The sequence below is a fragment of the Seriola dumerili genome, unplaced genomic scaffold (genome assembly GCF_002260705.1).
Source record: "Seriola dumerili isolate Sdu_G_001 unplaced genomic scaffold, Sdu_1.0 BDQW01000468.1, whole genome shotgun sequence".
Lineage (NCBI taxonomy): Eukaryota > Metazoa > Chordata > Actinopteri > Carangiformes > Carangidae > Seriola > Seriola dumerili.
In genome coordinates this window covers 4799635-4826872 of record NW_019174723.1, presented here as the reverse complement: position 1 = coordinate 4826872, position 27238 = coordinate 4799635, and the positions used below count along the sequence as shown (strand labels likewise).

Sequence of the window (27238 nt, the reverse complement as noted above, 5' to 3'; positions counted from 1 at the left end):
GATTTATATAGTAGTCTGCAATTTTTTGGATGTCATGTGACTGCTTACGTCATGTCATGTGACTGGAAAAGGGGTTCCTATTTCACTTTTACGAAATATTGCTTTGTGGAATAGTCTGAAAAACCACCTCTTATATCGCATTAATTTTTTTATGCGGAATTTGAGATACTTTTTCAAAATTCAATTTGTTTCCATTACTCGCTTCTTAGTTCGCTATTTACAAATTGCGCATTAAGCAGAATCATGGAAACAGCTAATGATAGGGAACAGAAAGAAAGCTGCATGTGAGTGTTCACTCTTGTTTAATGGAGAAGGGTGCGGTAGAGTGTCGTTTCATCTGTTTCCTACATTCTGCTGTTGCTTTTCCTGTAGGGAAAGTTTTCAATAATTAATCTGAAGGTACCTTGTACTTCAAAGGCTTTGTCTTTGTTATCATTAATAAAGGAAGGTAATGACATGTGACATCATTTAATTTTATGTACCATTGCTTTATCAGTAACCCGTGCAATTAAAGATATCATTGAATTGATATTAATGAACCGTGGTGAAGGTAATTGCACGTGACTTTGGTAGTGGAATTGTATCTCATATCCTATTCTATTTCTTATATTATAACTACTAAAACTGTTTAATCCCAAAAATGTCCTGTTGGTAAAATATCAAAAGTGGCATCTGGGTGTTTGGACTCAGTAGCTACGGAGGCGGCTGTTTAAAGGAGGTGACAAGCTTTCATGTGCTCAGGTGGGAGGCCAGCGGGATCCAATTTCTGTACGACCACAGCAATTGTGCTCAGAGAGAAAATGGAAGATGTACGGGGAGGGGAAGAAAGAAAAGTATAAAATGATGAGTGAGAAAGTGAGGAAAGGTGAAAAGGAGGGAGGAAAAAAGAGAGAGGAGAGCGCTGTTTTGCTCTGATTTAAAATGAAGGAGGCGGGGGGGGCAGAGGAGATTAGCAGCGATGAGAAAGGAGGAAACAAGAAATAAAAATTACATGGCAAAGCTTTAGAAAAAGCCGGTTGGAGAAAAAGAAATGGATTGGACACATTATTTTCTTCTGAGAATAAAGGCAAAGAAGGCAAGCGAAAATTACTAAGAGGAGGAGGGAGATCAAAAAGTGGAAAGCGGAATGAACAGGAACAAAGAAAACTAAGAACAGCAAAGAAGGAAAAGAAATAGGATAAAATAAAGTGAAAGGACAGAGAAACAGAAGACAAGACACAGAAAGAGGTTAAATCAAAATGGGAAAAAAAGAAAATAATAGCTCTGAACCAGAGGTGAGGAAAGTAAGAGAGAGCATGATCAAGGAATTGAAACAAAATGAGAAAAACAGTGGAAGCGAGAGAAAAATATAGACAGGAAGAGAAAAAGAAAGAGGTAGGCAAAACGCAATAGAGGGGAAACAAGTGATAAATGAGTAGAGGTGGAGAGTCATCAACTGTGAAATGGAAACCAAGATAAGACACAGATTCCTTGTTACGTATATATATATATATGAAAGAAAGACAGAAAGTATGGGAGATATAATGTGGAGAGACAAAGAAAGAAAGACATGGAAAAATAAACACAGAGTGCTTTAACGTAAGTGGAAGTATGAGTTAAACTTTCTTTGTTGTAGAACATTATCGCAATTTTCCTGTTCCAACATGATGTGAACTTCTTTGACATTAAGCGTTGAATTAATGAAGGTTCATTTGGGCTAATTGTGAATACTCTTTCACTGGATGATTTAGAAATATGACAATACTGGTTTGTATGGAAACAGAGGGAAATAAAAAAATATATATATATATTCCACTGGCATTTTAAAAGCTGATATACTTAGAAACAGTCATCGAGTGACAGTTGCTAACAGCTATCGAGTGATTGCAGCTTGACCTTCAGTTGCTTTGAGCTGCAGAAAAATGCTTTAATGGAGCAGCAACACATCCCGTCTCCGAGATTTCGGCTCTTCAGAGACACGAAAGCAGAGGTATTCATGTCAAAATACTGGCAAGTGCATGTATTCAGTGCACACATCAACACGTTTTCATGAATTTACATGTTTGTGTGTGTGTTTTATGCGCGGGAATGTGTGTGCATTAATGCAGCTGGCAGTCTGGGTCAACTACGAAAACTGGCATTTATGAGGAGACAGCATCTCTCCAGAGAATTGAATCAAGTGTTGCTGTTTATCAATTCCTGTCAGAATAAAACTCGCAGGGAGTGTGTGCGCCTAGGTGTGTGTAGACGTGTAGAAAAGCATAGGCTAATATCATTTCCTGGTGATATTTGAATGTCCCACGGTATCACATAGATTTCTCACAGAGTGTGTTAGCAGGAAGTGGATATTGTTGCATATTGTCTTACATGTGTCTTATATGCTTATATGTCTTCACGTTAACCTGAGCCCCTCACCTCCGCCTCCACTGAGATGTGTCTTGTGTAATATGTTGTGGTGACCTTGATGAAGGCCACTCGCTGAAATGCAGTGCTCTCACAATAAAGTTTTTTTGCTGGAGAATTGAGCTATTATGAAACTTTCCCTTCACCATGTGCCTTTGGTGAAGTGTCACAAAGCCCAACATTCATGAGATGACATGTTTACTTCCTGTGTGTGACATTAATCCCACTGAAATGGAACGTTTGCCGGGGATAGGACATTGAAACGATACTCTTCTGAATCTGACCAGAGCCGGAAGCAGAGTGAGAATCTGAAACACATTCATACTGCGTGTTTCTCTGCGTCTGCATGTTGACGTGTCCACAAACGCTCTCATGTTCACCTGTTTAGAAGCTGAAGCCGCAGTTATTGAGGTTTCTGAATGTCGCTGTGTGTGTGTGTGTGTGTGTCAGTGTACTGATGAGTTCTCAGCCTGTCTGAACAGAATGAAAATGAAATCATAGATAATAAATTGAAGTGTCCCTGAGGGTCGTTGTCAGAGATGTCAGTGCCGTCTGAGAAAAAATAGAGGGAGCGGGGTCCTCACTGTGAAGACGATGAAATGAAGGCAGGAATGAGAAGATACTCTACAGTTATGTTAGTGTTAGCGTAAGACTGTAATTTTCATTACACACCAGAAAACGAAGCTGTAAATTAAGCAGCAACTTTGCTATTCTTGGATTCCCACCTCTCACAACATGAAGGTGTCTGTTCTCTTTGCCCTCTGACCCTCCATGAAAAGGGATTATTTCCCCACAGGGATTAATACCATTATTATGTTTGTTGGTATTGTTTTCCTTCAGGTTCAAAACCGACCTGCAGCTCCATCTCTACCACCTTCTCCCACAGGGAACCGAGAGCCATCTACAGCCATTTTTATAAAACACATAAACTTCACAACCCTATCAAGCAGGTTATTACTATTCCTGCCCTTTCACACAGACTTTTACTGTGTTTTTTGATCAATGGTTGGAGTGTGGCAGTAATGGAGCCGGGGCTACGGCTTCCATTTTTACTGGGGACGCCCACACACTGTAAATTGTGCGCACTCGTGGCTCTGTGAGATGCATCTGATAAAAGCTTCCACCAAATGGAATAATAGATCAACTTTTTCTTCAACAGTTCCTAGTCCTATTTGTGTGATCTGGTTTTATTGTGACTGTTGTGTATTTTATTTTGCTGTGTGTGTGTGTGTGTGTGCACGCGCTAACTTATCTCACCATTGGTGCAAACACAGTTTTTAAACACAGGATTCAATTCAAAACAAAAACATTGCATTATGTTGTTTTATTTATCACTTAATATTTCAAAAATATGGATAAATTGTCAAAGATAAAATAATGTATCTGTGGCTCTTGTTCAAGTGCCTCTTCTTTAAATACAGGGACTAAACATGGAACAATTTATTTGAAGTGGTGCTCCGCAGGGATTGAAAATGTTAACTAATTCCTTAAAAACACTTTTGGTTAATGATGATTAACCACTATAATCAGAGTAAGTAGAAACCACTGACATGGCTGAAGTGTTCTCCAGCTTCCTGCTACACTTTAAAGCTTTATTTCTGCCATTAAAATTTGATCCTCAAAAAAATCTAAATGTTTAATCTGTGCTCACTCCAGAGTTACGGTTAAATCATGAACTCTAATGGCAAATCTAATGGCAGAAATCCCAGAACTACATCATCTCTAAAATGTAATAAGTCACTGTTTGGACCTTTGACAAATGCAATGTCAAAAAATGTGTACGTACAGGAGGTTTCCTCGTCTTCTTTTTCATCCCTATTCGTGCCCCACCACTGTGCTGTCGTTTCACCAGGCTGACTAAGCAAGAAAGTATTAAACTGCTGCTGTCAGCAGTTCAGTACTAGATACCTCTTTAGTTCTAAATGTCAGGTTTTCAGGAGGTGCTACAGTAAAAGAGCTGCATGCTTAAGTTTTATTGACTTTTCTCAAGCCATACCACAGAGTAACCCTTAATGTTCATTAAAATGTGACATAGAAAAAACATGTATTTCAATGCAATGCATTCAGCAGATTTGACTGTTGCAAAGGAGAACTAGAAATTTTGATCATAACCCTGACTATAATCTTGAGCGTGACTCTAGAGATGGCAGTGTCGGTCACCAAATACCTGCAGTACCAAAGACATTCCCATCAGCCTCAGCTGCACTTTCTGCTTAGGGCTAATTTGCAAATTTTAGCATGTTTATATGCTAAACTAAGATGGCAACCATGGTAAATATTTCACCTGCTTTACATCAGCATGTTGTAACCAAGTATTTATTCTTATTTTTCACTTAGTCTGATGTAGTTTGAACGTCTTTGAATAAATCAAAGTTGTCTTCAATGGGACTCAGGATAAGTGTATCTTATGTTGTAGAGTCATCATTTCCCAGAAATCTTAGCAGCTAATCAGTAAACACTGCACCTCTTGGATCTGCTGGAGGTGAAGAGGATCAGTCGTTCACTGCTGTGTAGTCAGTTTTGCATTTTCACTTCAGTTTGTGATTCACTGTTTTCTGCATGGTAAGAGGATTTTTTTCTCCAGTGTCCAAACCCAACACCTGACTTTCATTTGGGCAAACAAGGTCTTATCAGGAGGACCGGGACTCTGTTCTCTGTTGTAATTTAGGCTCAAAATGCAGCTGTGTTTATGTACAAATATGTATTCTCCTGTCATCACTCATTGTGGTCGGGCAGATGCATTTTCCCCTCAATTGTCTCTCTCCTCCCGTGTGTATTACTTACTTTGAATTTGAAGGTGTTAAATTTAAGTTATTATGATGTTTGTATAAATGTAGGTCCCCTGCACAAGTTTTGCTACATTTTCTTATTCAAATGTAAAATTTCACCAGCCCACCTGCTTCCTCATCATTTATTCTCTTTTATTTCACCTGTCACTACTTATCTCTTTATAGGTCCAGACACATTTATCTTCCTGTCTTCTTTCTCCCACCCAATCCTTCTTTAGCTGCTGACTGTATTATGATTAAACTGATTAAACCGGTCTCCCTGTGAAAACTGATGCCCCTGTCATCGTTCATTTATCCTTTCATACTTTGTCTCCTTGATACCTTTGTGGTCATGTTCCAACTATAGATGCAGACATTTTTTTCTCTCCTTAATTTTCTGTTCCCGTCTTCTATTATTAGTATAACTGCCTAATCTGCATTAGTAATTAGCATTTTTAATGAATACATTAGTATTCAGATATCACCCACATTCTTCCTGTACCATACAAAGTCGGTTTTATCCCAGTTTAATTGCATAATGTGTAAATAATAAAGATTTATTTTTGGAAATGCACTTCACATTCAGTCTCTGTGCATTTAGACTTGTTTAGCCTAGCATAACAAGGGTTTGACAGTAGTGAAGAAATAGAACTGCTTGAAGCTGTGATGTTGGCTTTTTATAGCATCAAAGGAGTCACCAGGGCTTTGCTCAGTATATAGATACAACAGAGCTCAAACTTGGACCCCATGAGGACAGGACCTTTAAGATGCTGCAGTCATTGCTCCCAATGGTGGTTGCTCATGAAACTGTAAGATCAGCAATTTCGCCCTGCTTCCAGTATTTAACATAGGCTAATACATCCTGGATCTACTGTGTTGCTGTACTGGGCTTTGCTCTAACCACTTGCCCAGTCCCCATTTTCAATATTTTTCAAGCTGCATAATTAACTTATTTTTATTTTCTTCTTCTCTTCATTTTTTCGGATAAATCTAGGTGTCGAGTGCATTGTGGTTTTACCCGAACCAAGGAGTCACTGGGATCCTGTATTCGGCACCTGCGTCTTCCTCTTCTCCTTCCTCATCCCTGTGGCTATAATCAGCATCTGCTACAGCTTGATGGTCAAGCGCCTGCGCAGCGTTCGCATCCTGTCCGGCTCCAAGGAAAAAGACCGCAATCTGCGGCGTATCACCAGGATGGTCCTGGTGGTAGTGGCAGCATTCGTTGTCTGTTGGACGCCCATCCAGATCATGGTCCTGGCTCAGTCGCTGGGCTTCAACCTGAGCAGCTTGTTCACATTGGTCCTGATGCACTTCTGCATCGCGCTGGGCTATGTCAACAGCAGCTTGAACCCTGTGCTCTACGCCTTCCTGGACGAGAACTTCAAGCGCTGCTTCCGCGAGTTCTGCCACCCATCGCCGTTCCGCCTCGACACCCAGCAGTCAGGCAGGATGAGGAGCATTGCCAGGGAGGTAGCGGCGGCCTACAGCTGCAAGGCTGGAGATGGCGGGGGGCCTGGGGGAGGGACACCTAATCCAGCATGACTAGGCGTGGAGCTCCCCTTGGTGGGGGTTGACCCCCCACAGAGGAGAGAGACTCAGGGGACAGGGAACTCCAACACAGAATTAACTCAGATTACAGCTCTCTAGCGGCACGAGCCCTCCCGCCCCCCAACTAGAAGGCTGGCCTGGGGCGGGGGGGAGGGAGATGAGGAGGACGGGATTGAAAGAAAACGAATTTAGGAATAAGGATGGGGGTGGCAAACATAGGACCCATAAGGTGCTTTTATGGGTGGAGGGAAATGCGATATATTGAAAGCTTGGGTGGGAAGGGTGGTGGACATCTGGGTGCCAGATATGCAAGTAGCTCAATCCATTCTGGATCCTGGAACAACTATGTCCCTAACTCCACTGAGGCGCTAAGAGGTTTTACAGACTTTAGGGAAACACCAAGACTTGCTTAAGGATCCAGCAGTCTTGAGGTGGATGTAAAAACAAAAGAGGTGAAAGCGTTATTTGACATTTATTACAGGTCCAACAAACAACATCCTCGTGAACAGAAACTAGATCTGCCAACTGAGGCCGTTACCCAGTTGCTGTAGCTGTTAGAAAAATGCCTGACTCTGTACTTAGGTATGAGAAGGCAGGTGTTGGAGCCAGACATTTAGAGAGAACTTATAAACAGCAAGAGATTAATTGAAGGAATTGCTGATACCAAATCTCTGAAACCACTACGCGCTACTTTGGTGCTTGTAGAAAGACTATAAACATCGGAAGCATGGATCTGGTGGTATGGACCACAGACTGATGACTTGCCAAGGAAGACAAAAGCTTTCCGAAAGTGTGAAATACTTTCACTACCGTTTATTGTATCTTTATCAGTCGATGTTTCATTCTGAGGGACTTTCTATCATCACTGGTGGGAGGCAGTGGACAAAAAGCCCTGTGGTCCATAGTGATCCCAGTGTGAGTTCTTTATTGTGATGGGTCCTTTCCAAATGGATCTTCATAATGGTAATATGCTGCTGAGCCCTTGTCAGGACTAAACTGGGCACATAAAAATGTAATGTGATATTTGAGACTGTAGATAGAAAGTTGGATGTAATATCTGCAAACAATAGCCGGCATAAAGAAAAAGAATAATGTGCAACGAGCTACTCTTGAACAGTTTTTTTTAAACTATGTCTATGGACCCGGAATCGGTCACATGAATGTTATTTCTCGTAGGAGCAACATTTCTCAATGTGTCCTCAATTAAGCAAAATAAGCCTAAGAAACCTTGTCCTAAATCGCGTTTCTTAGAGGTTTTGTGATTTTTGAAAACTTTCTATGATCACCTGTGGGTGTTGGAAATTTAGAGTCTATGTGTGTGGGATGGGTGGGGGGTGTGAGATTGTAACCTGAAAGAAACACAAACACTCAACAAATGTATGTGAAGTGTAAATTAGTATCCAAAGGTAGATCTACTCGTATGACATTTCCAGCTAGGGCTTCAAAAGTTCTCCATAAACAAATCTTTAAAGTGGCCTGGGCAAAACCAATGCATCATAAAAGCTGTTTCAAAGATTTGCATCGAGCACTTAGGGAACATAGGATGCCTTAATTTCTACATACATTATACCCATTATACTAACGCATAAATTGTCAGATAACAGTAAAGTGATTAGTGGTCTTCTTAATTGGATTAAAGATTAAAAAATAATCCCCATTTTTTGGGATATGTTTGCCAGACTGTTTTTAGTGTACAACACATCTGTGACTGTACCACTGAACAATACATGACAACATATGTTTAAAAATTAATAATAGTAAATACACATTACCAAAACATGATAGCAGTGTCACACAATCTGCTTTGTCTGGTGTTTTCTAAAATGAAGTGACCCTCTAAAAGATGATCAACCAGGGACTCAATTGGCAACTAATGCTCTGTCTGTTGTGATGGTAACATTGCAATGATCATGAAAAACAATGCATAAGATGACTTTTAGATATAGGTATTAAGTGGCAGTTTAAAAGGATCTGTTTCACATGGAAATGTCTAATATGATAAGATGCTTGCTTGCAGCTTATGGTTCAGTTTCTAATGATACCAACCACCCTAATTAAGCATTCTGGACAAAAATGACACATCTGGATGTGCTGGTTTTTTTCCCAGGTGTTTAGCTTTCGGTGGGTTTTTAGGAATCCATGGTGAAACTGATTAATTTGAGATATTTGGAGGTGGAGACATTTGCACTGGGCAGGGGTTTGGGGTAGGGTGTTAACAGTGTTAACAATGGAGTAATTTTGACTCCCAGCACCACAGTGGCAAAGCAGGAGGAAGGGGTCACAGTGCTCTGACCCCACTCCAAGGGACAAAGGGGCTCTCTCTCTTCTTAGTGTCTTAAAGTGGAAATCAGCCCTGAAACAGAAGTCACGTCTATTCTCATGGTCCTGGACAGTTTTGGAAATTATACTGACAGACTTGGACTAGATGCACGATGTCGATGTGAACTTTTAGAACACTTACTCGACTCTTCAACTGACAAAAATAGAACAAAGTATCAAAAATATGAAGAAATCATTTCATGCAAAATGCAGAATATAATTTATTTCTGTTCTTGACTGGAAATTTGTCTGCTATACTTACGCAAATCGAACTGTAACAATTTGAATTAAGTTTTAGTTAGTTCAAGTACTAATTGTTTGAGCTTTTTTTTGGGTGATACTATGATGATCAAAAATTGTAACAAGTATTTCCTATATGTTTGCAAAAAGTATAATATTAGAACAACTATTTACACTTTTTGTGGCAATGCTCATTTCAAACAACAGAAGAATCTCACATTTTTACTTTTAAATATAAATAAAAATATGGAAAGAGATAGTCCTACAAGCAGGTAGAATAATAGAATTTAATGATTTTTATTTATAATAAAAGGAGTCAGTCACTCAGTTCACGGGAAATGTTGGTGCATCTTCTGATTCATGCTTTTTTTGTGTGACTTGAGGTTTTTTTTTGTTTTTTTTGTTTTTTTACTCATAATAATTTTAGTTCACATTTATGCAGTTTCACAATTTTACACTTTCAATATTTCCACTTTTCAGATGGTTTTCAGTTGATGGTTAAACTGTCCAGGCCGTAAGAATGAACATGTGGATTCTGTTTTAGGGTTGGTATCCCCTTTAATTTTATAATCGTGTCTCTTGTTGTTACTTTAGTGTTTCACTTGGTTATCCTTATTTTCAATACAGAAATAGTTTTTTTTTCACCCATTTCTTTTCTGTAACAGATTCATTTTCAGGATAAAAGTAGATTCCATTTGTTGTCACAAATGGTCATGGTTTGCTGTGTTGCTTTTACATTGTTGTTATTTTTCTGTCTGTGGAAACCAATGTCTTTGCTGCTGCTACTCTTTGCAGCATGTTTCATAATTTTTTGATTTTTTTTTTCATTTTCCTTATATTGTTTTGTTTATTTTTTGAGAGGAAAAATTCTATGAACTTACATTGCCTTAAATATCAAGTGAAGTCTGTTACTGAAGCTCGCTCTCTGGCTGGATAAAACGTGTTCTAGTTTTTACTGGTGCTTTGCTGTTAGTTTATACTATAGTCCAGGACTGTATTCATAAAGCCTCTGAGAAGAGAACTTGTCAGGCGGGAGAATAATTACATTTTCACTTTGTATTTCTTAAAATAGCTTTCTTTAGCCTTAAAATAAGGTTGAACCACTTTATTAATGTGTAACATTTGCTAAAATGTCAGAGGTGAATCCAGTGTAATTAACTCATTATCACATTTTAGAGAAGTGGAAATTAAACTGACGACATAGACAGATACACATTACATGAGGAGTTTTACACAGCTTCTCCTTATGCCTGTGATAACTGGTTGTTGTATAACCTAATAGCTCTCTGCAGTGTGCTCAGAGTACATTATCACTTACTGAAAGTTGTACATTTGGGAGCTCTTTGCTTCTTTCCTTCAATATGACCTGTTTTAACACACCAGACATTCACTGGTTTTGGTTGTTAAATTCCACCTCAAATATTCACCTGATTCAGTTTCTGAATAAAACTAAATTAAGCCATAGAGTAAGAAAACCATACACTAGCTCCTTTTAGGTTGTCATGCCATAAGCACAATAATACACTTTAAGATGTTTTAATATAGAAAATAATGGACTCGGCTTCACCTCTACACTGTGCTTTATTTCCATAATATTTAGATTCACTGCACATGATTGCTCAGCGTTTCAGCTTTCTTTCAGCTCACTGCTCAAACTCAAAACTGAATTCACTGGCAACTCATGAACAGTGAGCAGGGAGTGAAATTCTGGAAGGCTATTGGATATTAACCCATTAAGACCTAAGATGCCCTCTAAAAGAAACGTTCTGAAACCTCAGCACTCTTTGAAAATAATCCCTTAAAACATGCAGGTTTTCTGAAAAACTTCACGTGAACTAAAACCTTTATTAGTAAGCAGCTAAAAACATGAAATAAAAATAATTTGAGACCTTAAGCCTTTGACATTTATTGTAAATTGTTGGCTTTGCCTTGGCATTTGGATGTGGCTGGAAAACTGGGCACATTTGTCAAAATTCTCAGTTCAGTTCAATTTTTTAAACGTTTATTGATTTCTTTATAAATGCTGATGAAGATTCGGGTGAAAACAATGCTATACAATAATCCCTTTTTTTGGGATAAAATCAGAGTAAAAAAAAAAAGAAAAAATATTTCCCATAATGTATTTCACCTTACGGACATGAATTTCAGCAAATCACAATGCATTTTTTTACACTATGCATGTATGTTGCAATGGTCTTAATGGGTTAAAAAAAAGTATATCATAATAAAAATAATATGAAAATATTTGAATAACACGATCATTAATGTTGTTAATGAGTCTGATTGGAGCTGTACATTTTAGGTATCCTGTCAGTGATGTCTGTTCTGTTCTGAGATAGCTTTATGAATACTTGTCGCCTTTCGTACAACCTAGCAGACATTGAGTAGGAAAAATGGCCGGAGCATCAAGGAAATTGGCTCCGACATGATTCATCTTTATGAAGACGTGCTATAACGCAGCTGTGAGGCTCTTTGTGCTTAACTGTCACTGTTAAAACTGAAGACGTGACTATATTTTGTATTACTGTTTGGTGTTTTTTTTTATAGCACAAAACTACATAGAGGAGGACTCCAGGAGGGCGAAGTCCTTCTGTTTAACAATGCAGAGTGAGCATAATTATACTCTCAATTAGCTCTGTATAGACATTCTGTTTGGATATTACACTTATGTAAAAGTATAAATCATGGTTCTGATCATCATTTAATGTCTGACCTCTTTCTCTTGTTATTCTTGGTGTATAAATGAAAACTATTTCTCGCCAACCGTAACGGTAAGTATTGTTACCTCCATGCTTTCAAACGCAGGGAGACTCCTTTCATTCGTTTACATTTTACAGACCACATGAATGTCAAATGAAAAACCTGTTGAAGATCCAAATCTTGGAAGAAGAAAAAAAAAGCATACGGTGTTGATGTTGTTGTTATTACTAATATTGCTATCAAAAGAGAAAAAACAGTGTCGCATTAGTGTTTTTTTGCTGTGCGGGAGACTGTCCGGTATGTATCAATGTATTACTTGTGGACTGCATTTTGCTCACTGCCTGAGTCATGAAATGAAACAGTTCTTAAGGCTCGGAAATTAGAAGTTTTTCTAAAAGAGTTGTTGCTGTCACGGCAACTCAAACCTTGTCTTACCTTTTTTTTGAACCACAAATCTGTCGGCTGTGATCACAAAACTTGAAGTAGTTTCTACTTTTCTTATCTAATTTTGTTGGTTTGGGCTGGGTCAGAAAATCAGCTAGATGCCTGAAATGTTATGTAATTGTTTCTGTTTAAATATGACCTGATGCTATCTATAGTCACAATTTGCTACTTCTAGTGGGATTTGAATATTGGTTGTAAATAGGGTCAGGTGACAGAGCTGTTTATATCACATGACTCCGGCTGTAGCTACATAAACTTACAAGTTCCTGTTCTGCAGACAGCAGACTGAACTACCATGCTAGCTGGCTTGTTGTCAATGCATAGAGACTTTTTGCTAACGCTTGAATTTTAAATTGTATATTTTTCTCCGCGTATGAAATGAATAAATAAAATGATGGCCATGTCGGACTCATTGTTTGATTGCTTTTATTGTTTGTCATGTGTATTCTGAATGGGATCTGTTAGCTCGTGGTTTGGTGCAAGTAACAAAACAGGTTTCAGGGTTCAAACCCAAATTTTCTATAAAAACTGTGACCAAAGTATGACATTAAAAAATGCTCAGATATTCCTCTAGTTAGCTAGTTAGCTCATGTGGTATTTTGTATTGATTATTTACCTTTAAATAAAGTCCTTTTTGTTGAAAAATATATTTTAGATGGCAGAAATCTATCTTTACTTGGCATAGTAGGAAAAACCCAGGTGAAACAAATTACAGCTAAATGGAATTTACCCACCATAATTTTTTTTGTTTGCACATGTGCTTTTTTTTACTGTAACAAATTGTCCTCTGTGAAAAAGGCCTATGGTCTTGGCTTTTCCAAGACAAACCCTCCTTTCTTTACCCAGGTGTCAACTGTTCTCAATGCGGGTGCCATTGCAGAGGCCCTGCAGGCCTATTACTGAACGTTGGGCAAAAATAGTTACTGGTTTATTCCTTCATTTGTGGAGATATAACTATTTTCCTACTATGCAGGTGTAGTGGAGGATTTTTGTTTTTAACCACAAGGCCACAAATGTCCATTCATTTTATTTAGTCTTTAATACCTTTATATTATTTAGATATTCCATTGAGTGAACTGTATGGATTTTCATTTTGAGCGTTCCTTGTAGGAAACAGGTGTCGTCGTCTTTTTCAGCAATTCCGTGTTGTTTTGACAGTGAGCTTTCAGACATGCATCAAAGTGGACTGACATACAAAGGATGAACAGCGAACTGAAGGAGGAGGAGGAGGAGGCTTTTCCTAAGCACCCACCACTGAAGACCATGTGGGAAATCTAAATCAATCAAACCTGTGTATAGTTACAGTTAACTGTCACAGAGACACATCAGACATCAATCTTAGTTACAAAAAGCAAAACCAACCCCTTTTTAAATGAGTGGTTGTCTTTAAACAGTAACTGTCAGTATGTTTTGACTTAATATCAGTAGTTTGCAGCTGACACTGCCTCCCACACTGCACACACTGATGGCAACATTCAGCTATAACAACTTTTTGGTATTTTGAAATAATGTTGATCCTACATTAAAAATGGATTAATGCAGAGCTCAATTAATATTTGGCTATTGAAATCTGAATTTTGTGTATATAAACATTCAAATTTTCTAACAATATCAATTTTGGAGACAGTACAAAGTTGCAGCAGTGTCTGCAGTGCTGCATACAGCTGTACAGTTGTTTATCTATATTTTTGAAAGGTAACGGATCCCCACCGGCATCAACCTGTAGGTGTTTCTGAGAATCAGAAGTATAATGGTGCTTCTTGCACTCTGGGGAACCAGATTTAGTGTATAACTACTTAAATATAACCGCAGGTATCAGTGCAAATCCTGCAGCACAATACTGCAACGTTAGAGTCTTCCATTTAATCCGTGGTGTTTACTGAGCAAAGGAGACTTTGGTCTCTGTCTTTTGCCCTTAAGCCATTGCTTCCTCCCAGGTAATATAAATAACCTCATAAAATCACACCAAGCCTGGAGAGAAGCACTGTCTTCATGGAGTGTGAGTTGAATACGATTGAAATAGCAGCAAGTTAATCTGGCACACACAACTACTAATACGAACACACCGAGACACATTATTACACAAGAAAAAAAACAGTCTTACAACAGAGACAGTGACGGCAGTTATGAGCAACAGGGAAAATATCTCAAGAAGTAGATGATGAGACATAACATTAGTTAACAACAACATTGTGGGAGTGTGTGTTGATACTGCAACATAAAAATAATCCATTACAAGTTACAAACGGCAGCATACCCACCTTCAGAGACAACAGTACACCACTCCTGGGAATTCTTTATTATATGTAGGTAGAACAAAATGCATGTTTCCCCCAGAGGACATAGTGTGAATAACAATCAACTGAGAGTTTTTCATAAAGAACCATTTGACCTTTTCAAATAGTTTTTCGGAGTTCCTGCCTCATCGCTTCTGAAGTAGTTGTGAAAGGAGAAAGGTTAAAGCAATTTCCCCACGTCACCCTATCAGCCTTGAAGGTCAGCTGTTTTCTACTTTTGCATCTGTCCTGTATGTGCACCATAGTGGATACTGTAGATAGAGCTCAGAGTGTCTCCTGTAGATTGTTTCTGACTCAGAAGTGGTGGAGTTTGAAATTGGTATTTTCAGCGGGTTTCCTTGTTGATCCATGAAACACTTTGGTCCAAAGCAAGAAATCTCAACGGTTATTCGTGGTTCCCAGATGACAATGATGCCAGAGGATTATTCCGTTTAATCCCACTGATCCCCCTGGTCTTTCCTCTGCCATTACGACAAAATTCAAATTTTTACTCCAGAAATATCTATGCAGCAGATTGCTGCAAAAGTGGACACTCATGCTCCCCAGAGGACAAATCCTTTTCATTCTAATACATGACCCTACCCTTTCTCTCATATCATCACAAATGATCTCTTAAACTAATTAGTGTACAACCTTGAGACTGAATTGGTACATTCATGCTTCTCAGATGATGAACCCTTTTGACCTTGATGACCCTACGACCCTTCCTCTAGCACTACCATCAAGACAACCGTTTTGTTTTGTAGCCTCACTACTGGTAAGGTCCTAAGATGTCTCATTGTATCAGTTAACCAAACAGTTCAAATTTAGTGAATAGTAATTCACAGTCCACTATGTTAATAAATTAAAAGATATAGCTGGTAATATTTTACAGTATATATTTGGTACAGTCAACAAATCACATGAAAAGACCAAAACTAAGACTGTGTTAGATCGTCTCTCAATACTTTCTAATTTCCCCCAGCTTGTCTGCAGCTCTCAGCCTCCAGCCCTCTGGTCTCTACTGAAGATGAAAATCTTTGAAAACAGGTCACAGATATATATTTTCAGTTTTAAGGAAGGCTCAGTAATTTGTATTTTTTAGAAAATGTAACCCAAACTATAACTAATGCATTTGTTGGGGGCTATTTTCAGCTGTGGATTCAATGCTCTATAGTGAATATTTACAACAGAAGGATGGTGTATATGGGATTAACTCAAAATAAACTACAGTGGACATGTTCAGGATCAAGTTACCCCGTGTGACAGCGAGGCTCATTGATGTATTTTTAATAGAGCTCTCTGGCACAAGGAATAAGCTATAGTAAATCAGGCTTTAGATACAAATAGTCCTATTTATAGCAACTACTTTTCAAAACTTATCTCTTCCTCTTTTCCTCTTCTGTCCTTTGTCTCTTTCTGTCCTCAGCTGTATTCATTTACATTATCTTGGATGACAGATCAACACAAACACACTGTCTGTGAGGGTTCTGTGAGGACAAAGACTTTGAGGTCTTGTCTTCACTTTACAAGGAAAAGTCCTTGTGTCTATTCATCTGTCTCCCTCGTTTTATCTTCCTCACCCATCCATCTTCTCCCCTTTCATTATATAACAACTCAGCTCTGTCCTTCCTTAACCTCTCTCTACCTGTCATCTGAACTTTTGCATATCTGCCCTCAAAACTCTCACTAACATCTCTCACAGACCTTTCCCCCTTCTATTTTTGTCTGATCGTTTTACCTGCTTCTTCTCCCCCTTTTTTTTTTTAACCATTTATCATATAACAAACCCTTTATATGCACTTCTGCTCTCTCTCTAGCCCTCTTTTACCTTTCACTTTCCTTTTCATCCATCTGTACCTGTGCATTTAGTGGATGCTTTTATCCAGAGTGCCTGCTTTGAGCATATACTTCATGAATATTGTAACTAAAATAGAAAGACCATATACAGTGGCAAAAAATATGTGAACTCTTGGAATTATGTAATTTAATTGATCACGAATCTGATATTTCTAGACACAATATGCTTAAGCCAATAGTTCACAAACAATTGTGTTTGTGTTTAACCTTGTTAACATGTTCATATAGTGTTTTGTTTTTTTTTTTAGAAAATACAAGACATACTGTATCATGAGCAAAATAAGCAGTCAGTGCTATGCATATTTCCACCTTGGAACTGCAGTGAACCAATGACGGTCTCGTAAAAACAGGTTCAGACAGCCAGGGTTTCATACGTCATATAACCTAAGGAGCCAATCCTGTCAGCTTGTGGGGCCGGGGGGCGGGGCAAAAAGACTCCAAAACCTTGTCAGTAGAGAGAGACAGAGTTTACATTAGCACATCCACTAACACTGCATCAGCCACTGCCAGTTACAAGCTAATAAACAAATAACTACGCTAACTGTTCTGATAGTCGCCGTTTTTGGTCACAATACACTCCTCAAAAACTCCTGAATCTGGGTTTGACTGAGGCTCAAACATGTGACTGAGTCTCTCCTGTGGGGCCTGATCCAGATTTCTCAATAAGGAAAATTAGAGTAGATGTGCTTCCAGCCCCAATTCTTGATTTCTTTTTTTTCTTTTTTTCATGTAGTAAAATCATGTTAAACAAAATATTAATAATAGCGAGAATATTTTTTTCATTGTTTAAAACATGTCTGGAGAGGAACTTTAATAACTGGTTGAACCTTTTCTGGCACCAATAACCTCACACAAGCTCCTCCAGTAGCTGCTGATCAGACGATGTTCAGGAGGAATTATGGGCCATTGTTGCTTAGAGAAGCTCAGACATACTCTGGTGAGGGCGGCTCTCTTGAGGGCACTCCATGGCATATATTTTGAGTTAAGGTCTATGTTACTCTTAAGTCTGTCTGCCCTAGATTTACTTTGATGTTTAGCTTCATTGTCCTGCATCATGTAGTTTCTACCTCTGAGCTTCAGAACCAATGGAGTAAATGTGCAATGAAACCAAAACAATGAGCTAAGAGGCTAAAAAGTGTAATTTGATCCAGTAGAAATATAACAGATATTGATTAGTAGCTCTCTAAATCTAGCGTGAAGCACACTACATTTCAGAAACGTCAGTAACCTTGCACCTGTATAAGCACATTCACATTATAATTCCTCTCACTCACACACACACATTGAAATTCTCTCCCAAGGGCCAATGTGACCATTACATTGATAAATGTCTCTCATCTATCTGCTGATATGATGGAAGGAGAAAATTTCCATAGTGACATCCTGACCTTTGACCTCCACAGGGGGTCGTGAACTCTCCACTTATTTCCTTTGCAAAACTGTGACTGATGAATGTGAGGGAATGTTGCCAAATTGATCTGTGCAGTGATTTGTATTCCAGCAGTAGGGTCAGCAGCATATTTGCTAAATGTACTGTTACAGTGCTATCAGTGACCTTTGACCTTCTCACCTTTGGCTGCTTAAACAATTGGCAATAAAGGCTTGTGCCAGCAGGTTCATTGAAGATTAATAAAATGAAAAATGGACCAAAATGACTTTGCAATCTTTTTTACTTCCATTTTATTAAATTTACAATTCCAGATAGACCACAAAAAAAAAAAAAAACAGTATTGATTTTGATATTGTTATATTTTTCAGCCTATGGAAACCAGTCTTCACCCACTCAACCTGATTGTTGTAGTTAGCTTGTTAATTTCCCATTCATTTTCCCATTCAACACCTTCATCTAGTGCATACTTGTAAGAAAGGTTCATAGAAAAATAAATGTGAAAATAGTATTCACACTTCAATAATGTGTTGCAGCCAGAAAAGCAGTCAAATCACACACCGGAGATCAATAGAAATTCAATACTTGCAGTTCCAATGAATATGTATGTCAAAACACAAACATAAAAGACAAATAAACGTGTTTCATACAGTTGAGGAAATCCAAAGGTAAAACAAAAAACTATGAAGCGAAAAAGAAATAAGGAGGGGAGATAAATACAACAATAAAAAAAAGTCTTTCAATGCACTTAGGTGCAAAAGTGCTGCTGGCTGTATATTTGCATTGTACTTGTACACATTGGCTTCGGCAAAACAAACACAGAGATTGTACATGTAATTCTGCCTACAACATCACATGACCCTGGCTGTGTTTGAGAACGATAATGGGAAAGCAAAGTTGACGCCATGAGGCAATTACAGCAACACAATTACACTGAAATCATTTCCAGGCAGTGGGAGAGAGAGGTCACTTATTCATTCAATCCTGCGCACACACACACACACACACACACACACACACACACACACACACACACACACACACACACACACACACACACACAAACATAATCATCACCATCGTCATCACACAGACAGACCTTGAAATTTAAACAGAACTGTGAACAGATATTTGCATAGATGCAAATGATGCACTCATGGCTGTTTCCACACAAACACTAAATTTAGCCAGTCACAAACATAAATACATACACATATGTATCAGTAACTAATTAGTAACCATGCAATTAGTAGGTCTAGAAATAGAAGCAGCTATGAGTAATGAACAATAATTAGAGGCGGAGGGGAGAAGAGACAGAGTTAATGATTGAAGACAAAATAGGAGGAGGCAGGGGGAGAGACAAACGGAGACAGTTAGATCTATTCATTTAATGCTTTGCTGGCTGCACTACAGTCAGTGTCATTATTTGCCGTTCTTTTATTAAACATTATTTGTCCAGGGAAAATTGAGTTTATTATATTGGTATATTAACACAGTAGCCTAGAGCAGAAATAACAATTAGCACAAAAAAACAACAAAGAACCTTTATTGTGTCTATCAGTGAGTAAAATCTTTAAGCAGATTCTTTTTGAAAGGGTTTGCCCTTGTCCCCATTTGTACATTTTTTGAGTGTGGCCATTTTTAACAGCTATAAATACTTTGCTTTTAGATGTACCAAAGACACTTACAAAGCACTTTGTCTCAATCCTACCCCGGTCTTTAAGGTGTCCTGGGGTTTCTTGTAAATGAATAAAATTCATGTTTGTATGTTTTCAATGTCTCTTAAGAAAACAAAGCTGAATTTGTAATTATTTTAAATTAGGATTTGTGCACACCCCTGTTAAGGCCTGTTGCATTCTTCTTCTTCTTCTTCTTCCGTCAGGATCCACAAACACGCGTGTGCGCTTGCAAAGTGATTATGTAATTACAGCCAGCTCGCCCCCCTACGGTGCATGCCTCTCAAATTTTGACAAGATGAGAAGATGGCATGCCACTGGTTGCCACGGGGACCATGCTGAGAGCTTACCCTACTAGCAGTTTGTGTCATTAGTCCCATTGTTTGCACATTGCTGTGTGTAACCCGGCAACAAGGGTATGTGTCGTGACTTCCATGGGCTGATGTGGGTGAACAACACAAGCAAAATGGGAAAACATAGCTTCATGGCCCTGCTAGTGGTCAGAAATACCACAGGGTACCTTTAACACCAGTACTGATGAGTTAAACAACTGATTTATAGCCTAATTTAGAGGTGGGTCTCTGGGGTCTCTCAACAACTAATAGATTTCATTGAAATTTGGTATACACATTTATGGTCCCCAGAGGATGAATCCTAATGACATTTAGGTGATCCAGTGACCTTTCTTACACGGAGATGTCTCCAGCAGGTCAAAAATGTATGCAAATTTGTCAAACACAATGTAAGAATTCAGATCTGGAGCATAGAGTTCAGGCAGAGCAATGAAGGCATGCTCCCATTAGCTGATTTGCATCAGCTGTGTGACTCATGCTGTACTATCATTGGCTCAGTCATTAGCTGCAGGACTACCAGCTGACAAGTAACATTCAATCATTTCCATGCAGGTGTACAGGGAGGGATTTACAAGCTGACACTTGCCAACACTGTTTGCTGCTTCAGTTACTATTTTTAGCATTGTTAGCATCAAATCTCCCTGTATCCCTGAGTAGCCTCTCCTGAAAATATAACAACTTCCTCTAGATGGTTAAATACCTTGACGTGTCTCTTTGAATTCCTGTCTGCCTCAGCAGTGCTCAGATTAAAGCTATAACATAGCATGCTAACTATCTTGGCATGCTGGTCCACACCTGACCTCCAGGGTGTCATTCTTGCGAGCGTGCACTTGACTTTAGTCTCTTAACATCAACTCTCGTACAGGTGCAGCCCAGAGAGGTTGAGGTTCAGAGACATGTTTGTTAAACCTTACTACTAGATGCCACACTATAAACTCCTTCATGCCACAGCCGGACAAAAAAGATGAAAGGAGAGACACGGGATGACAACTCACCCAGACAAACAGAGCGAGCTGCAGAGACCTCGGTCAGCCCTGAAGCATCGACACTCGTCTGACAGTGACCTCTTCATTTTTCTCTCCTCGGTGAGAGCTGCAGTGGAGGGGGAACGGCTGCTGACCTTTTTCAAAGTGACATTTATGTTACCTGGTGATTATATATAGTCTGTATGTGTGAGTGTGTGTGTAGGCTTGTTTTCCTATACTTGTGGGGTCCAACAGCTTTGTTGAGGTGAGGGGGACTGAAGGGGTGAGGTGTGTGTGTGTGTGTGTGTGTGTGTGTGTGTGTGTGTGTGTGTGTGTGTGTGTGCTTTGTTGGGACCGTAATACTGGATGCAACAGGTTTAAATGGCTGTCTGAGGGTTAAGACTTTTTCTTAGGGTTGGGGGCTGAATTAGGTTAAGGAGAAGGGGTTGTGTTGTGGTGGTTAATGTTAGGGTAAGAAGCTAAGGAATGCATTATGTCAACAACGGTTCCCCATGAATAAAATAAAACAAGGTGTGTGATTATTGCTGTCAATAATGGACCCAGTCTCCTAAACCAATCAATCAGTCAGCCAATCAGTTGATGAATGAAGGGTGAATTTTACGAAGATTAATTGAAAAGAATAGATTACAAGCATATTTTCCAAGTAGCCATTTTAAATAAACCTCTTCTATTGTTCACTGTTGGAAAACAAGGGATTCAGGTATCTTGAGGTGAGGGGGGAGATGAAACACAAGATCAAAAGGCAAAATGCTGTTGTGAAGCAGAAGGTGAACGTGAAGCTCTGGTTGTATCTGGTCATTATATTTTTCTATCCATACCTATGGTCACGTACTTTGGGTAACAACTGAAACAACTAGTCTGTAGATACAAGAGGCTAAAATGCGTCTCTATCGCAGGGTGTCTGGACTGAGAGTTAGAGACAAGGTGTTGACCTCAGACTTATGAAAGGAGCTCACAGTAGAGTGGTCTGTGCATCTGATTAAGATGCCTCCCTGTGGAGGTATTCCAGCACCTTTAACTAGGAGGAGATGCTGGGGCAGACCTAAAACATGTTGGAGGGATTATACATCACATTACCCACCTGGCCTGGGGATGCCTTTGGTTCCCTCGGGAAGAGCTTGAGGTGGGGTCCTTTGGGGTACCATGTTTAGCCTTCTGGATCCACACATCCCACAGTAATTTCCATCCACAGTACTCACACACTTAACATCCCTTTAGTTTCCCCGTTGAGCTGTATCCAATGAAAAAGATTCAACATTTTGTATCTGTCCCCTTTTGACAAACCACAGTAAGTGTCCTTGGGAAAACACCCCTCAGTGAGTCCTCTTTGGTTTCAGGCCCGGACATGTCCCTGCTCTCACTGCTGTTACATTTGGTCAGTGTGTTCACTGACCTTTGCTGCAGTCGTGTTTCTGAGCGCTGCTTATTTTGCTTTGAGCGGCATCCACTTGAACAAATTCACATGCACTCGCCTCGAGTGAGATGCAGGTTGGATTTTGAACCACTGCTCCACTGCTTTTTTGTGTTTTTTTCAAGTTATATTTTTGGCCATGGTTAGGACTAAGTCCATGTGTCCACCAGGTGAGCCACGTAGGTGCCACCACTGCCCCACTGTTAAACAAACATCAGAGTATTTCCCTTTACTCTAGTCTCATCAGTCAGCTGCATAGATAAAATGAATCTTTATGAGACTTTGTTCTGCTGTATAGTAACTCTCCAGTTCAAAGTCATTTAATAAAAAAATAAATAAAGAAGAAAAAGAAAGCTGTTCTCTCTCTTTTTTAACAGCTTTATTTTCGCATTTTGGATAATGTCCTTTTGAAAAAAAATACTGCGTGCAGCCCCGGCAGCATCATTTGCAAAAACATTAATAACGGCTTTGTGTTTTCAGAGGCATAACAAGCAATAAACATTTTGATTTTAAAAGCATTTCAGAAACACTTAGATATAACAAGGCACATGAAGTAAATGTTTGTTTTCCAGTTTTCAGGATTGTGTGGAAGGGGAACTGCCGAGGGATGCTCCTTTTAGTTCTCACAATCTGCAAGACACGAAAGCTCATGTAGATTTTTTTGAAATTCATTTGAATGAGATGAACCAAGTATCTATCTATGTAAAGCACCCTGACATTATGAAGGTTAAAATTTAATAAGGATAATATTATGACATAATGCCATAAATACATAATCTCACATTGATTCATTCAAACTATGCGTCACATTTCTTTTCTCGTCTGTATTTGTTGCAGTAAGCGATTTTTCTCGCCCTCTCACAGCTCTGATGTGCTTGGAATGTTTAATCAATATCTAATCAATATCTTATCACGTTGAGTCAGGTGTGCTGGTGGAGGGATTTGACCGATGCATGTGATGACAGCGACACTTCCAAGATGGTGGAGAACCAATGTGGGAATTAATGAATACAAAAAAATAGTATTGATTCTTTATTTTCCTCAAGGGTATGTGTGTGTGTGTGTGTGTGTGTGTGTGTGTGTGTGTGTGTGTGTGTGTGTGTGTGTGTGTGTGTGTGTGTGTGTGTGGACAGGAGACAGGGGTTTATGAAACATTTCTATAAACCCAGAGTTAATGCAAGCGTTGCTGTGTACTGGAAGAAAAGATATGTATCCATATTCCCTCCATCACCGCATTATTGTTTTCTATTAAGTCATGCTCTTCAGGACGCCATCAAATCTAATGGCCACAGAATCTTGTAATGACTTCATATCGAGGCTTCATCCTCGGCAAAAGCTCCACAGCCAGCAGAAGAGCAATTGTGGTATTTCCCAAAATGCGTCTGTCCTCCATAAAGAGCATCCTCCATGGTGGAAATGAACAGGACTTTGATGATTAAACCATAAAGCTGTCTCTGGTGTGCTGCCATAATACTGATAAACATATATTGGAGCTGCAATTCATGTCTTTATTTGTCCAGGAAAAAGTTCTCGCTCCCAGCTGCTCACTCAGTCAGGAGCTTCCCAGTATAACCACAGCGTTCCGCCGTCTGTCACTGCAGCACGAGTCCATTAGCGCTGCTGAAATGGCCGGATGCTTTCCAAAGCTTGCATTCCTTTGATGGCGTTAATGAGGGAGCGTGTTCAAGAGCAGAAAGGAAAATGTTTCACACAGTGTGAAGAAAAAAAAACACTAAAATAACGAGGCTGAAAGCTGAAATACTTCCTCCTGAAAGACTGCAATGGTCTTTACATCTGAATGTACAGATACAGTAGGTGGTAAATTAAAGGAAAAAATAAAAATAAAGTGTCCTTGTGTAATGGTGTTGTGTCACCACAGGCATCCACGGTAGTTTCAGAAGCTCCTTCACATAAATTCTCCACATTTGAACTCCATTAGAGTTGTGAACACCATCCTTCAAAAGGAAATTCCCTCATTTGGTGTTTTGATGATAGCAGGAGTTGAGTGAGTCTCACTTTCAGCCCAGGGGTTAAATAATGCAGACAGGCCCACCTCAGCTGGGAAAGGTTTTCTGAGAGCACAAAGATCCCCTTTCTGGTACAGGAAAAAAAAGCTGTCTAATATATCATTCCTGCGATAAATCCTTGTTATACTTTTTGTTGAAGTTGTTTGAGAGAGGTGTTGATCTACCTATGATCATTTTGGAGGTTGTAGGCGGAATCAGGTTTGTCACGTCCATGATATACAGTACACTATGCATACCTGGGAGCGAGATGTCGCTCTCCACCGGTCAGGGAAACGTTAAAAAAAACAGAGACGCATATTAAAAACAGAGACACATTAACGTGTTTATCATTTGTCATGTGTGCAATGTATAATACCGTAGCTTAGGCACTGGTATATTTTAAAGTGCACAATGGCACAGTGCTATCCTGCGGTGTCAGAGATAGGAGAGCGGCACAATCCGAAGGGTGTTTCAAGTCCTGATGGCTTGGAGGAAGAAGCTGTTGCCCACGAGTGCTAAGAGGTGATGAGAGGGTTCAGTCATTGTCTCTCTACTTTGTCAGGAAGTGGAGGCGTTGCTGGGCTTTCTTGGTGAGAGCCATGGTGTTGCTGGACCAGTTGAGGTCATCTGCAATGTGCCCCCCCCCCACGGACTTTCTGCTGGTGTCTTGGTATTTCTCTTATTTGGTCCACGGCAACTATGTCGATGAGTGTAGGTTAAATAACTGGCAACTGTGTATAGCCTGTGTTTTATATATCTTTCTGTTTTTTCCCATCCTTATAATATCATCACTGTAGTCTGACTCTGCTGTGACTATAAAAAATAAATCCAAATTATTTTTAAAAAATTGAAATGTAACAGCTATTTCCATTTATTTACCATTTTGTACTTGACAGCATCCTGCTCCGGAATTTTCCAAGACGGAATTTCTCACTGATTTCCTTTTACTTTTTTGTTTTCTGTCTTGTTGTACAGTGCTGTTGTGTTTGAATGTAAAGACCGCAAGTGTAAGCACACTCACCTGTTAGCTTAGCACACAACAAGGCTCAGTATTGTTAGGTCACAGTACCAGCTCAAAGCATTACTGGCCTCTGGTGGTCTGTCTGTCTTTTTTTACCACTGTCTTCGCTCCAAAATCTCCAGTTGATAATTAGCTGGTTTGAGATCTCATGGCAGTGAGGCCAATTCACATCATTATAATACACATCTAACCACATTATATCTGTACATTGCATGACTCTCATAGTTTAACTAAAAATGTGAAGTTTATCCTGAGAGTTTCACAACAGAAAAGGCCAGTGAAATCAGTGAAACAGTTCATCCTCTGGGGAGCACTTGGCACTCTGCCATTCAGACTGACATATTTGGTTTACAAAGGCTGACATATTACAACCTGCCCATTTGATACTTCTCACTGCACTAAAGATCTGGAGAGTAACCAAACTCATTAGGATGCATTGCTGGGGACCATAAATATCCACAGAGCATTTCATGGCAGTTGATCCAAAAGTGTCAAGATCAGGCACTGAGTCAAATTCTTGCACTGACAGACCAGTTGAACTACAGACCTCACTGTCCTCAGGCTCTGCGGTGGAAAATCAAATCCCCTGAGGAGCAGGCTTCACAGGACCAGCTGGGAAATGTTGAATGTGGCGAATGGATGCGTAACACCTCCTCCTCATTCTACCGCTCCTCTTCAGCGCCCTTTGATCAAAACTGCTCAGCAGCCAACTGCTCGAGTAGAGCGGCACTGTGGCCAACAGTGGACGGCTGTGTTTGGACCTGGGCAGTGTCCATGAAGCCTGACTGATGTGAATATGAAGGAGTGTGTTGCTGAAAGGAGTGTGTTTCCTCGGTTGGCATTCTGTTGACTGAGGGAGCTTGAAAACAGAAGAAAAACTGTGTTTAGCTCGGCACCGGCAGATTGATTCAGTCCAACAGTGTGCTCTCACAGGAAACACGTCCTGGGTGGGAGCTTTAGCTCTGCTTCTTCTTGTGTGAAGTCTGTTTCTTGAAGCTACTTTAGTCATTCCAAACTAATGTAGCTCATTTGAAATGGAAAGTCTGAATTTGACATGTCTGTACGTTCAAGCAGAACTGTCACTGTCAGTCTAAACACTGTTCTCCGCCTTTCTCATACAGCAGGCAGGCAGGCAAAGGCTTCACAATACCGCACTGATACTACAACAGTGATTCAACTTTGTCATTTGCTGTTCTATTCATACAGGAGCAGAACATACAGTAACCTTCTCTCCTAGAAATTCCTAGAAATAGGCAGCAGAGTCATGCAGAGAAGCCAACACACACACAGACACACCTACGAGTTGATCGGTTGATTCAATTTTTGTCAGGAGAAAGGTCTGACATGGAGACAAAAGATGAGGGTGTGAAAAGGGGCTTTAGAGAGAGGTCATAGCTTTGGGTAAATGTTAATGAATATTAATAAACACATCAAGTCAGTACTTTCTACGTATCTCCAACCATAACCAAGTCATTTATGTGCCAGAGGACGGATAAACATGAAAATGTCAATCATGCATAGCCTACCTATAAACAGTTATTGTGGGAAAACAAAAAATATATATTGCCAGTGGACCTTCTGCAGATACGCTAATTTAAAACGCTTGGGCACTATGTGGATTAAAAACATACTTGGGGCATTGTTGAGTTTTTCTCAAAACATTATCACTATGACAACTGAGTTGTTTTTGAACAACTAATAATTACAGCAATACTGGTTCAAGTTCAATGTAACTGGGAAACATGAAGCCTAAACTTATGCAATGATCATCTGTTGTTAGTGTTTTTTTTCTCTCGCGCACTGATCTGTCATCAGGCTGGACTGGGCGGTGCCTAGGAGAGTCCTGCTCTGATGTGCGCTC

The 27238-nt window shown here is 39.5% G+C and overlaps 1 protein-coding gene across 1 annotated transcript in view; it reads left to right on the top strand.

Moving 5' to 3' along the window:
- The window catches only part of LOC111235020 (delta-type opioid receptor-like), a 90921-nt gene extending 84229 nt beyond the window's left edge, over positions 1–6692 (top strand). Inside the window, exon 5 of the mRNA XM_022763304.1 lies at positions 6145–6692. Coding sequence (XP_022619025.1) covers positions 6145–6692 — 548 coding nt within the window. The remainder of the gene's footprint in view (positions 1–6144) is intronic.
- Positions 6693–27238: the final 20546 nt, after the last annotated feature.